We start from the raw sequence: 14,495 nt of genomic DNA on the forward strand, positions 1-14,495 counted from the left end.
CCGTTAGAAAATTTTTAAGGACTCAGGAAATGATCTGAAAGAACTAACTGAAATTTTGAAACCTGTAATTCTTTCCTTGATAACTAAATGGAAAAATTAGTCTTTCCATTGATAAATAATGCAGTGATTCTAGAACCAAAGAGATGGCACTAAGTTTATGATAGCCGTGTTCTTTGGAAATCATTGCATGGGTCATTGTTATTGCCCCAAACCTCAGTATAAATTTCTGTATTCTAAAATTATGCCACAGAAGGCAATTTTAAATGTAGTTTTAACTTAAATATTAAATATTCTACATGATACAAAGCATAATAAATACTCTAAAATGCTTACTGAATAATTACCATACATACAGCTTAGAAGATACATGCAAGTATTATATTTATTTTAATATAAGTAGATGAATATTTTTTGTGAATGCAGAGTAAATTTTAAAAAATAATTTTTCATTGCTTGCTTGTTTAAAATAATATTCAGTGGAGAAAGTCCAGGATAAAAAAAATCCAGGACAAATCTCTGGTTGCTTTCTGAAAATGTATTTTTCTGTTTCATTTACAGTATGATTAAAACATTGCATGTATTACTTTTAATATGGAAGATATAATAAGTAATATTTCAAGAGTCATTTTACTAAGGACTTCATATACGTTATGAATTACTTAATTCTTTGAAGAGTTCTCTGAGGTGGGAACTCCTTTATTCTAATTTTTGAGAAGAAACAACCAAGGCCCACGGTTGCATGGCCTGGATCATATAAAAGTAGTGGGATAGCTAGGATTTAAATTCAGGTCTGTCTTGATTGCAGAGCTGGGTCTCTTAGTCCCTCTTGCTCGCTTTTCCTGGAATTTCAGAGAATACAGGGTTTGTCTGTCTTGTGTTTACATGTAGATTTGTAAGCAGTGTTGAAAAATTGCAAAATGAGAAATCATCAAAGAAAACCACAGACTTTGCAAATAATAGGTTTTGTCAATGACCTGCTGTTTCTGTGAGCTTCACCAGTATGAATAAGACAATAAAATCGAATCTTTTCCTCCCTTTAGCTTTGTAATAAAATAGTGTTTCTGGTGAGCTTTGTTGGAAATCGTGGTACGTTCACCCGAGGCTACCGAGCGGTCATCCTGGATATGGCCTTTCTCTACCACGTGGCGTATGTCCTGGTTTGCATGCTGGGCCTCTTTGTCCATGAATTCTTCTATAGCTTCCTGGTGAGTACATCTCTATGTGGACAGTCTCTGCTGAAAAACATACACAATGCTGCTGCTTCTTATGCTTTTCTCTCTGATTTTTTTAAGCAGAGTCTGGCATTGAGGACAAATTATGTTATTTTTAGACTTGCCTGGGAAAATCATGCATTATTATTATTTTTAGTCTTTTTCTCTGAGCTACTACATAGGTGGTGCAATTCTTTATGTACTCTCTGAGACCCAGCTCTTGACCCAGGCTTTGTGTAGTGGGCTGCTTTGGGTTTTAGCCACATCATATTAGCTTAGAGATTCTTGAGCAAGAAAAGGGATTTATTTTCTTGATACTGAATTCGTTGTATTTATTTATAATCCCAGGTATCTTGTATATCTTTAGAATGGCATATAAATAAACTTGAGAGGGAAAGCCAACAGTCAGCAAAAAGACAATGAGTTGTTTTAAGGACAGTCTTATAGTTTCAGATTTAACATGGCGTTGTTGTTAAACTTATTTACATATATCTATTCATTGGATAGACTTGCAGATTTCTTCTAAAGTTGTATTTTGGTTTTGGTTGATTATCAGTTTTCCTTCCTATGTGTATGCTCTCTAGCCATAAGCCAGGAGCAGAGTCGATACAAGTATATAATGTTTTGAACCGTAGAGCATTACCAGGTTAGCATCATGATGCCATAAGCACAATTTCTTTATATCTTTACCTCACAACTGATGTGCAGAGGAGAGTACTACCCAGTAAAATAATTCCTAAAGAACAAGCTGAAGATCTAAAAACATTATCTCGACTGGTTTGCTTAGATCATGAGAGGCAAATTCATAGTCTTCTGCTGCCCTGTTATCCAGAACAGCCACATTCTGGATAAGAGGCTGCATTTTCATTTACCCTAAAGCAATGGAAAGAGCCCCAGTGAAGAATGGATTTGTCTCTTATCAACAAAGGATACAAAATTATATTCTAGGCAGTTTAGTTAGATTAGTATTCAGCAGTCAAAAGTAGATTTTTTTTTTTCTGATCCAGGGATGCAAATGAATATCTTCTTTGCTCTGATTCACCATAAAACTTCCATTAAAAAAAATCTGCCTATGATATTTAATAGACAAGTTATATCATGTATTATATATGATATAATAGGTTATACCCAGACCCTTTCCCTGACTGTAATATATAAAATTTATGACAGTGTTTTTATTAAAAAACACCTCCCTATTTATAAAATGGATAGGTTTAGTATGAGAGACTAATAATATCAAGACCCATTAAAGAAATATGAAAACCATGTGAAATGATGTATGTAACTCTGCATTATTGAAGGAAAGGTTTTTGACAAAATAAAGGTATATTTGAATTATTATATGAGTTATTAATAGTAATGTTACTGTTAATTTGTGTTAGTCTTATTTTCTATTTGCATTTTCCTCATCTTTAATCTTTCAAATTATACAACACTGATGCTAGTTTGTCCTCATTGGGTTGATTATAAAAGGATATATTTCATTTTCATGTTTAGAGTACTAGGAGGATATTTTATTGAATATAGTGCTAAAATAGTATTTCAGTGTATTTTAAAATATTTTTATATTTAAAAATATATGAATATGCACTCTCAGTTATGCCCGGGCATCCTTTAACCAGTAATAAAAACCACACTGTAGATTTTTCTTACAGCAATAAACAGAAGGAACCATTCATCTGTCTAATGTCAATACCTTTGCCTTCTCAAACTTCTGATTCCATACATATGGAATGGGGCCCCAAAATATGTATTTTTTAGCAAGCATCCCATCGGCTTCTGAAAACTAAAAACTTTCAGAAACTATCCAGAAATGAACTAGATATTTTGCCAGACCTTTTCTTCCAACCACTGTTCAACTGAGGAAAAATCTCCTTTCTGTCAACTAAATGTTTAAATAAGTTAAATAAGCCAGGTCAATAATTTGGAAGCTGAATCAGCATTGCTTAATTTGTCTTTATGGAAGAATATGGACTTTATTTCTAAATGTTGTAGCTCCCTCCTGAGATAAATAGATAGCAAAATAGTTAAGCATATGTTTTTATATTTGACCATCATAAAATATCCGTGTCTTAAGGTGAGCAAACAAGTTAATATCTTTAGGGCAATTATTTGCACAGCTGCAATTAAATTGGTAAGTAACCATATAAGCCTCAGTACTTAGAAAAACAGTGTACAAAGCCCTGGTGTTTCTGAAAGGATGAGTGACACTGATAATTTAAACCAGTTCAGAAATTCTAATCACTGCCCACAGATAGTAGAAGACAAACCCAATTATTCCAGTGTTAAAAATGCTATTCATTTCCATACTGCTATTAATGCCTTCTTTAAAGTAACTGTTACTTTATTGCCTTTAACCAGCTTTTGATAATAAGACAGGTACTTTCTAATGTTTAATTTCAACATTATAATATAACAATAAATAAAATTTTCCTTAATGTTGACAACAGATAGCAAACACATACCTAGGTTCTTAATTAGAGCATAGATTTTCTACTACTAAATACAACATTGATAGTAACCTATGAGAAGAAATGAATTAGCACTGTGTATTATACTTTTGTTTCCACAAGTACATACTAAAGTAATAGATTTTGCCCTCATTCTACCTGTTTAACTAAGAAAGATGTTTACATTTCTCAAATATTTTTAAATTGCATACTTTTTCTATTAATATTATAGTGGGCTCATAAAATTGAATTCTTATCATCTCACCTCTAATCCCTTAATTAAACAATACATTGAATGAATCTGTCAATTATTCATCACTTAGGTGAACATAATTCAGCATTTTCACATTAGCTATTTTACTTATTCCAGAGGCAACTGCAGAATATTAGAAAGATTAAAAATAGGGAATAAGCAGCTAAGTTGATTACATATAATATTGTAATTCTAAATTCAAATTTGAATTTTCTGTGCTATTTCCATGTCTTAAAAAAGTTGATATTTTGTTGGTTGGGAAATCAATAGATGCACATTATGTATTGTATTAGAGTTATCTTTAGTGAAAAGCAGTTTATTAATACATTCCAACTAGGGAAGAAATACCTATCTTGGTTCATTTTTAAGGCCTTATTTATATTGTTATTCTCTCATGGATAAACTAAAATGGCTGCATTTGTATTTGTGATTACCCTTGTATTTATTCACTTGTTGCTTCATTGCATTTTTTCCCCTGCCTTTGTTTTCTTTGCTTTTCTTTTTTCCTGTAGCTTTTTGATTTGGTTTATAGAGAAGAGACTCTGCTCAATGTTATAAAAAGTGTCACACGGAACGGCCGATCCATTATTCTAACTGCGGTTCTTGCCCTCATCCTTGTCTACCTGTTTTCCATTATTGGGTTCCTTTTTCTGAAGGATGACTTCACTATGGAGGTGGATAGGCTGAAAAACAGAACTCCCATCACAGGTAATGCAGTTAATATCCTTACAAAACTCGCAGGTTTGATCCCTGGGTTGTGATGATCCCTGGAGAAGGAAATGGCAACCAACTCCAGCCTTCTTGCCTAGGAAACCCCATGGACAGAGGATCCTGGTGGGCTGCAATCCATGGGATGGCAAAGAGTTGGACATAGTGACTGATCACACACAGCTTGTACATAGCTTGTTAAGAGGATCACAGATAAACACTAATGGAGGCAATGTTTTCTTTCATTACTTTGAAAACATTTTCTTATTCACTAAGAGCTCATGAGTGTGAAATACCCATAGGCTGTATGTTAGCTGACAGTGTGTACTATTTAGGAAAATCTTTGTACAAGAAACATCACATAAGCTCAGTCTTAGTACAGAAGTTTCAATAGTTGTTGACCGTACTCCAAGAGACAGTTGACAATTTCAATTCAGGGTAACTGCTTTGAGATTCTTATCCTTCTTTCCTCCTCTTTTTCCCATTGTGGGCTATCTCTCCCAAGAATATCCAGCATCATTTACAACCATTACTTCATACATTTTTCTCACAGTACATTATATTATACTTGAATAACTGGAAAGTATAAGTGCTCAAAGTATTGTCATTAATACTGGCAGAATTAAGACTGTCCATGAGTCTGTGGCTGTCAGAATTTCTGTGTGATATTTATTTTTGTTGTCTGACTGGTTAGCCATGCCCCATTTATACTCACTGTGATTCTTGAGATGTGAGGGTTGATTCTTTCCATCTTACTTTGGATTTTTTATTTATTATGCTCCCTAATGATTTGTTTTTTTCCCTTTTGCCTACATTTGTTGTTTTGGTTAAATTTTATTCTTACTCTCATTTCACTCTCCTGTTTTGCTAGATGGATGTCATAGTTCCTGCACTTTCCTAACAGTTTCTCTGGGTGATTCCACTGCCTGTGGATTACAGGGAAAGGAAGCCACAAAACGACACTTTCTTTCTTCAAACCATCAAATTTAAAAGCAGGATTTAAATAGTGGTGCTTTTAAAATATAGCATAATTAAATGGCATTTAAATCTGTTAGAGTCTAAGTGATCAAAGCATAGAATAGAAACATCATATACATAAGTTGAAAGTTATTAAACTTGAGACTGAATTTCAGACCTAGGTAGTAGTCTTTGTTCACAGCCACGTCGTACATTTTCTGTTATGACCTTTCTTGTTCTTCCTTAAATGTTTCTTTATCCAGAGATTTACAGGTATAAATATTTATAGGAAAAGCTCATCTATACAAATACACCCAAAACTCCACTTGTACTAAACTGTGAATTCCTATTCTCAAAAATCTTTGTCTAAGCATTTACTGGGCTTAATCATATTGATTTATTCAATACAGAGTAAGTCTGACCCTTGAGTGAAGTCATTCAGTCATGTCTGACTCTTTGTGACCCCGTGGACTGTAGCCCACCAGGCTCCTCTGTCCATGGGATTTTCCAGGCAAGAATACTGGAGAGGGTTGCCATTTCCTTCTCCAGGGGATCTTCCCAACCCAGGGATCGAACCCAGGTCTCCCGCATTGCAGGCAGATGCTTTAACCTCTGAGCTACTAGGGAAGTCCAGGAAGCCTGACCCTTGGGCATCATAATTTCTGAATTCAAATGTATATGGTCATTATTGTTTTATGAATCTTGTAGTAAATAATTTTAATTGTGTTGTTTTAAAAGTAGGTTAGTGTCATTATATTATGGATATATTTTCCTTAGAAATATTTTATTTTAAAAGTCTTTTTTTTTTACAAAATAAGTAGCACTGAAACTAAAATGTCAAGATCATCACTAAAAATACTTATGCGTTTATATGAAAACTGTTAAATAAAGCATTTATAAATGCTCTGTAAATCTAGCGCTCAAAACCAGCTAACAAAGTTAAACTTTTGATTCCTCAAAGACTGAGAGCTTTTTATTTCATAGAGCGTACGTATGTGATACCATTTCCTTGGAAAATCACTCGTATTTACGTTGTTGTTCATTGTTCAGTCGCTCTGTCATGTCCAACTCTGTGACTCCATAGACTGCAGCATGCCAGGCTTCCCTGTCCTTCACTAAGTCCCAAAGTTTGCTCAAAATCATGTCCATTGAGTTGGTGATGACATCCAACCATCTTCTCCTCTGTCTCCCCCTTCTCCTCCTGCCCGCAATCTTTCCCAGCACCAGGGTCTTTTCCAGTGAGTCAGTTCTTCGCATCAGGTGGCCAAAGTATTGGAGCTTTGGCTTAATTTCTAATTTTATATATTATGGCTGTTGACACATAGCATAAAGTTTATCCTTTCAGTTATTGAACACTATTTTCTCCCAGAGTTGAGTGAAATTATCAAAGATACACATCTGGAGAGCATGGGAGAGCATGGAAATTGGGAGTGTATAAATATGCAACCCTTCAGCGAATGTGAAGAGTCAGGGAGCAAAGAGGAGGTTGAGATTCTAGAGTGAATGACAGGAGCGTCACAGGCACGTGGGAGAACAGGGGGCTGGCAATTTGCCAGTGGCCTTGGGAATTCAGCACAGTGCACATCCCAGCTTTGGCACCAGGAGAATCTGAGTAGATGCAGGAAGCTCCATCTGACAGTGGTCAGGGGAATCCATGTGTTAGATGAGCCCAAGGAGTTGGAGAGAAGGTGGTGTTGCCAAGTGGAGGGTCCAGAGTCTCCCCTGCTGTCCCTCTTGCCCCTCCTCAGCGCTGGCCTCCTATTTCTCACCCTCTTTTCCTCTTCCCAGGAAACTGTAGAAACGTCCCAGATGGCTTCAGGTGGCATCCTGTCTTCTGCCAGTCCATGTCGTTCATTCCACCCATGGCTCTGGTTCTGTGTCTCATGGGTTCAGAGCCTTGCTGGATCCTGGGCTGGCTGCGGAATGCTTTGTTTAAAATCCTTAGCCTGGAAGCTCTGCCTCGTCTGTGCCTTTGCTGTGCCCTTTTTTTATACTGCTTGTTCCTGGAACTGCAGCCTTTTCTCTCTACCTGGGTAAATCCTGTCTCCTCGAGATGGATCTTTTTCTGAAAAGCTTTGTATTTTCCTTTCTAGAATTCCCTTCTCCCTCTCCTGAGGTACTCCTTCACTTCACCTGTACTGCACTTCCTTTATTCAGCTGTAACTATGTCTGTATGCCTCTGTGTCCCTAATGGATTGTGGGTTCTTCAAGGCCCCAACTCTGAGCCCTCAGAGCCTAGCACAAAGTGAGTAAATATTTACTAATTTAAGAGAATGGCTATAGGGGACACTCAGGAACCTCACTTCTCTTTCTCTGACCACCTGACTCACGCTACACCCATGATATACCCGCCAAGCTGCCCCAGTCAGGGTGCGGGGAGAGACGGAGGTGAAATCGGTGACCTCCTTCCTCGTGGACCCCAACTCTCTCGTCTCCAGGGCTGTGTCAGTGGCAAACCCAGGCCTAGTCCCTCTCCTCATCACATGTCCGAACTCCAGCCACCATTCTCCGTTTGCACCCTCTCCTCATTAAACAACCAGGCTAACCTTGAGGGGGTTGCTGCCCTGACATGCACTTGAATATTTTTTCAGTGTATAAAAATGAACAGATGGAAGAGGAAATGGCAGCCCAATCCAGTATTCTCGCCTGGGAAATCCCCTGGACAGAGGAGCCTGGCAGGCTACAGTCCATGGGGTCACAAAGAGTCAGACACAACTCAGTGGTTAAACAACCAAGAAGACGATAAACGAAATGTGCTTAAGGGGGGCGGGGGGCGGTGGGGGGGAAGAAGCGAACCAAATCCTCTCCCTGTATCTTCTGGGCTTTCCTTGATGGCTTCATGTAATAAATGGGTTTGAGAGGAATGAACCTATTCACTTTGTTACTAACAACAAACTATGTGAAACTTTTTTATGTGGAAAAGAAGGTTGCTACTTTCTGTTACATCTGGGCCAGGGACCTAGGTGGTAAGCCAGCAAGCAGATGGATCCTTGGGGACTAAGGAAGAAAAGCAAGATCCTGAAAGGGATCTGGCAGATGATTCTCGCTTCCTTGAGATGCTTTATGCCCTGGGCCCAAGAGCCCACATGTTACTGTTAGAGCCGCCACCTCCAGCCATGGGCATCAGTGGCTGAGGGCTCATGGGGTGCCAACAATCCTGGGGGACCGTGTTGTTGGCATTTCCAAGCCACAGCCCTGAACGCATTTGGCCATGGGAAACTTGTCATACAGGGTGGTTAGCGCCTGCAGAATTATTAATACTTTATCTCAGCCACTTTAAAAAGATAGAAAAGGCTTTTAGTGGGTTGGCCCATGAACCTATTCTCTATTTATAAAATTGCTTCAGTAGGCAAAACTGTATTCAGAGTTCCACACTAACTTAACCTAAAACTTTAGGAAGGCAGCTAACTGGAGTAATAGTGCCTTTTATGTGTGTGCCTTTGTAATTATCTGCTCACTTCCTATCACTTGTATGTTCATCTCTTTACCGTGTCTCTGTTGTGTGTTCTCAGGTAGCAATGCAGTTCCTACGATGACTTTAACTTCAATCCTGAGCACGTGCGAAAAGGACAATTGCTCACCTACAATACCAGCTTCAAATACAGGTTTGTAAAAGGGGCTCCAGGACAGTATGAACTCAATGATTCTGAAGTTATGTTTAGTTGATTAAAGTTATTACACCTTGACGCTTCCCTGATGGCTCAGTTGGTAAAGAATCCACCTGCAATGCAGGAGACCAGGGTTCAATCCCAGGGTTGGGAAGATCTCCTGGAGTTAGAAAGTTGCTCTGAAAATCTCATGGTGAGTTGAAATAGAATGGAGGGTGGAAGAACCTAAAAGTTTCAAACTAGAGAAAGGATTCTCATATCCAACATTTTGTATTCTCACCCTGTTCTTTATATCATTACTAATCATGAGAATTTTTCAGATTTACTCTGTGGTACATACTGCTAAAAATGCTGTTACTAGATTGCAAAACCATACTGCACTAAGCAAGACCCTTTCCACTGTATAGCCTTTCACTGAGTGTCTTACCTTTAACAAAAGAATCCATCCATTAACAAAGAATGGAAAAGCATGGGTTTAGAACTCAAAAGGCTTGGTTATAATTCTTGACCTGTTGCTTTCTAGATTTAGGTCTTGGATATGTTATGTAAATTTCCTAGACTTTGTTCAGATGGCTTGTCCGAAAAGAGAGGAAGGAAGAAAGGGAGGCAGGCAGGGAGATAAGGAGGTAATAGATAGATAGATAGATAGATAGGTAGGTAGGTAGGTAGGGCTTATGATATTTTCTTACCTGCAAAGGAACAAATGTAACCATACATACAAAAAATGTTTAAAACTCTACATTGTCCTCTTAGGATGTGGCAGGAATTTGGAAACTAGGGCATACGTGAAATTTAATGAATTGTAGAAGGAATTAGTGATCTATTTCCAGAAGCAGCAGAGATTTAGGAAGTGTTTAGCTATTTCAAGAGTTCTATATATAAAAAAGGAATGGATTTAATCTCTGTGATATCTACAAAAGGCAAAACTGGACTCAGAGAAAGTGAGGGAAGCAAGAGTTAAGCACAGCGTAAGGATGGATTTCCTCACTTCCATCCAGAAGGACACTGTTTAGTCATAACAATAGAGGATTTTTCCCCATGTTGCTTCTTACCATATGATGTCAGAGTATTGCTTGAAGCCCAGCAAAAAGGAACAATCCCTTCTACCGACTAAATGTTTCATTCTCTATGACCTAAAGAGCGAGTTAAACACATTCATATGTTCCACTGTGCTTTGAAGGTGGCTCAGTCGTAAAGAATCCGCCTGCCAGTGCAGGAGATACAGGAGATGCAGGTTTGATCCCTGGGATGGGAAGATCCCCTGAAGGAGGGCAGGTCCCTGGGTTGAGAAGATCGCCTGGAGGAAAGCATGGCAACTCACTCTAGTATTCGTGCCTGGAAAATCCCATGAACACAGAAGCCTGGTGGGCTACAGTCCACGGTGTCATAAAGTCAGACACGGCTGAGCAAGCACGCACGCATATGTTCTGTTCCCATGTGCCAGCAGCTCTAGGCACTGTGAGCGGTGACCACTCAGACTTCTTTTCTCCCTGACCTCCTGGGTACCCAGTTCAGGCCTATAAACCACAAACCAGTTTGTTCTGTCTTTGTGTAGCTTTACTGTGCTCTGAAGTTTCTGAAATCCCATTACATGCCTCCTCAAGCCTGTACACCTCCAGTTTCTTCATTCTTGCCTATGTATTATGACCATGACTCTTCATGTAACACTCCAAGGCACGAGGTTGAATGGAGTGATCATTTTCAGAATAGTGCAATTTGCAGTCACACCGCACTCTTGACCCATATTTGACTGACTCTCAGTTAAAATGCCATTCTTCAGTGGTTCAGCTATCAAGCCATAAATGCCTATTCTGTAGTCACGTAATTGGGAGTTTGGGATTTCAAGTATAAAACCATGCATTTATATTTATATATTTCTGCCAACCCATAGCCCCAGGCTGTCCCAGTTTTTCCTGTGAATAGAGGAGGGGCGTCTTGACCAGATGGTCTCTAGGTTTCAGGTCGCTTCCAGTGCTCACATGCCATGAGCTCATGGTATCCTAATGAATCCTGATTCTGTTAAGCAGCATATTCTCTCTGTCTCATGTCATCATCAAGTCTGATAAGCTCTAGAACAGGGGTTAGCAAACTTGGCCCATGGGGAAATCTGAGAAGAAAACATGTCAAATGTCACTTGTTTCTGTACAGCTCTCAGGCTAAGAATGTTTGCAACTGAATTCATTGACTTTATTTATAGTCCCAAATATTGTTATGTGTCTTTAGAATGGCATATAAATAAAATAAGAGGGAAAGTCAACTCAGCAAAAAGAGAATGAGCTTTTTTAAGGACAGTCTTAAAGTTTCATATTTAATGTGTTCAGTTCAGTTCAGTTGCTCAGTCGTGTCCTACTCTTTCCGACCCCATGAATCGCAGCACGGCAGGCCTCCCTGTCCATCACCAACTCCCAGAGTTCACTCAGACTCGCGTTCATCGAGTCAGTGATGCCATCCAGCCATCTCATCCTCAGTTGTCCCCTTCTCCTCCTGCCCCTAATCCCTCCCAGCATCAGAGTCTTTTCCAATGAGTCACCTCTTCGCATGAGGTGGCCAAAGTACTGGAGTTTCAGCTTTAGCATCATTCCTTCCAGAGACATCCCAGGACTAATCTCCTTCAGAATGGACTGGTTGGATCTTCTTGCAGTCCAAGGGACTCTCAAGAGTCTTCTCCAACACCACAGTTCAAAAGCATCAATTCTTCAGCGCTCAGCCTTCTTCACAGTCCAACTCTCACATCCATACATGACTACTGGAAAAACCGTAGCCTTGCCTAGACGAACCTTAGTCAGCAAAGTAATGTCTCTGCTTTTGAATATACTGTCTAGGTTGGTCATAACTTTCCTTCCAAGGAGTAAGCGTCTTTTAATTTCATGGCTGCAGTCACCATCTGCAGTGATTTTGGAGCCCAAAAAAATAAAGTCTGACACTGTTTCCACTGTTTCTCCATCTATTTCCCATGGAGTGATGGGACCAGATGCCATGATCTTCATATATTTAATGTGTAGCTTTTGTTAAACTTATTTACATTAAAGTTTTTTTTTTCTTCCTTTAAAGAAAAAGATGCATTAGAGACTATATGTAACCCACAAGGCCTAAAATATTTGTCTTGTGGCCCTTAACAGAATAAATTTTGCCAACCTCTAGAAGATTTTCACAAAAGGTGCTAGAAATGTTACATGGAGACAATGCTAAGAACAGAGTCCTTGGCATGCAGCCACTGAAAACATACTTTCAGATTGCTGTAGGCATGTTTTGTGCATTATTTACCCACAAAGAAATCTGTCTTAAATAAACTACCAATTAGCCCATGTTCCTCTATCTTTTTTAAAAAAAGTATGACATGAGGCTACTACTTAATTCCTCCTTGCCAAAGCCAGGATACATAAAATCTGCCAGTATTCTCAATTTGAGGTTAGTCAGAACCCATACTGTCTTCTCTTGATCCTGACTCCTTCCCACACTAGCCTTTAAATGACCTCTCTTATCTGGGGAAATCAGCATTAATCTTATTTGTCATAGTTTGCAGAGTTTATCATAATATCAAGTTCAGGTCTATAGATGTTTCTCTTCTCTTGCCATTATCCGTGATTCAAAAAATCACAGACAGCTATTTCAAAGATGTAGACCCAGTTTAAGTAGCTGGCTAAATTTAAATCGCTCTTGGGATCTTTCAGCCACCTTGAACATCAATTTATTGTCTTAAATACTTGTTACTTCTTCAATTTATCATTCTTTCTCTGAGACCAAATATGAAAACAAGTATGTTAAAAAATTTACTTTCTTGTTAGCAAAAATATTTTAACAACATGATCTCAAGTAGAGTAACCCTATTCCTGCCTCGTTACTGTTGTTCAGTTGCCAAGTCATGTCCAGCTCTCTGTGACCTCATGGACTGCAGCACGCCACGTCTCTCCATCCCTCACCATTTCTCAGAGTTTGCCCAAGTTCATGTCCATAGACTCAGTGATGCCATCCAACCATCTCATCCTCTGTTGCCCTCTTCTCCTTCTGCCTTCAATCTTTCCCAGCATCAGGGTCTTTCCCAACGATTGGGCTGTTTGCATCAGATAGCCTAATTATTAGAGCTTCAGCTTCAGTATCAGTCCCTCCAGTGAGTATTCAAGGTTAATTCCCTTTATGAAAAGGAAAAAGAAATTATTTCCTTTTTTAAAAAAACAAATATACTGAAACAGTGGTTTGATTTTAAGAGGAAAATATTGGTTTGTCAGTAAACCACCAAAGAAACTGGTGTTCCTCCTGCCAGAGTTTGTAAAGGGGGCTGACCCAGCACAGCAGCTGAGCGTCAGTGGTGCTTGTCCACCACTCAGCGTCCAGAAGCTCTAAGGTGCAGTGTGAGAGCCGTGGGAACCCACTTTCCAAGAATGAGGTCCTCCAGGTCACACATGTGTGCACACATCCCAGGATGTGGCTGTCCAGCTCTATGCAAGTCTGCGGATTTTAGGCTTTGTACAGTTCCCCAGGCCTTGTTGTAGATGCTCAGCCAGGTATTCTGGTGGCATTATTTCACATATTCTCACGAATTGTGTTATTTTGACCTAAACATTTAACACAATGAAGTGTTTTTGTAAATTAGAAATTAAGCCAAATCAGTACAGATCCTCAGGGATGACAGTGATATATTAATAATTATGAAAAACTTGTATATTCATTCATTTCTTCATTCAACAATATTTGTTGAGCCTCTGTTATGGGCCAGCCATCATGTTGGTTATTCGGGACAGTGTTGAATAAAAGATAGTCCTGGACATTATGGAAGTTATAAAATAGTGAGGGAAGCAAAGTTACAAAGTATGGAACTATGATATGGTGCTATGATAGGTAATCACAAGAGAGCCTGGCTGCGGCAATTAGAGAAGCCCTTCTGAGGAGGGATTATTTACACCGAGATTTGGAGAATAAAAGGGGGCCAGTCAGGCCAAGAGGAAGAAAAAGCCATCTAGGCGCAGAGAACTGCATAAATGAAGGCCTTGAGGCATGTTCAGGGATAGAAAAATGCTACTAACTATCCTCATATTATAGGTAGAAACGCTGAAGGACAGAGCCGTTCAGTAAGATCACAGCTAGTAAATCAATTTAGATCTCTGATTCAAGGCCTATGTTCCAACCTTCTAAATTTTATCACCTCCTAAGTAACGGACTAATCTCTACAAATGGTTTATTTCCTAGCCAAAATTTAGAGATTGTTATAATTCTGCCTGCCATATTGCCTTTCCCCCAAGAGTGCTTAGATAGATTTTCTTTATGCATATAGTCTTCTGAGGCAATTTCTTAAAAAATAAATCTTCTCTCT

At 38.8% G+C, this 14,495-nt stretch overlaps 1 protein-coding gene across 2 annotated transcripts in view; it reads left to right on the top strand.

Annotated features, from left to right (window-relative positions):
- ITPR2 (inositol 1,4,5-trisphosphate receptor type 2) overlaps nt 1-14,495 on the top strand; it is a 604,865-nt gene that overhangs the window by 497,497 nt on the left and 92,873 nt on the right. For both annotated transcript variants that reach the window (XM_004006770.5, XM_060413298.1), the window contains exons 50-52: nt 1,041-1,205; nt 4,427-4,622; nt 9,092-9,184. In XM_004006770.5, the coding sequence (XP_004006819.2) occupies nt 1,041-1,205; nt 4,427-4,622; nt 9,092-9,184 (454 nt within the window). The remainder of the gene's footprint in view (nt 1-1,040; nt 1,206-4,426; nt 4,623-9,091; nt 9,185-14,495) is intronic.

Source organism: Ovis aries, chromosome 3, assembly GCF_016772045.2.
Source record: "Ovis aries strain OAR_USU_Benz2616 breed Rambouillet chromosome 3, ARS-UI_Ramb_v3.0, whole genome shotgun sequence".
Taxonomy (NCBI): domain Eukaryota; kingdom Metazoa; phylum Chordata; class Mammalia; order Artiodactyla; family Bovidae; genus Ovis; species Ovis aries.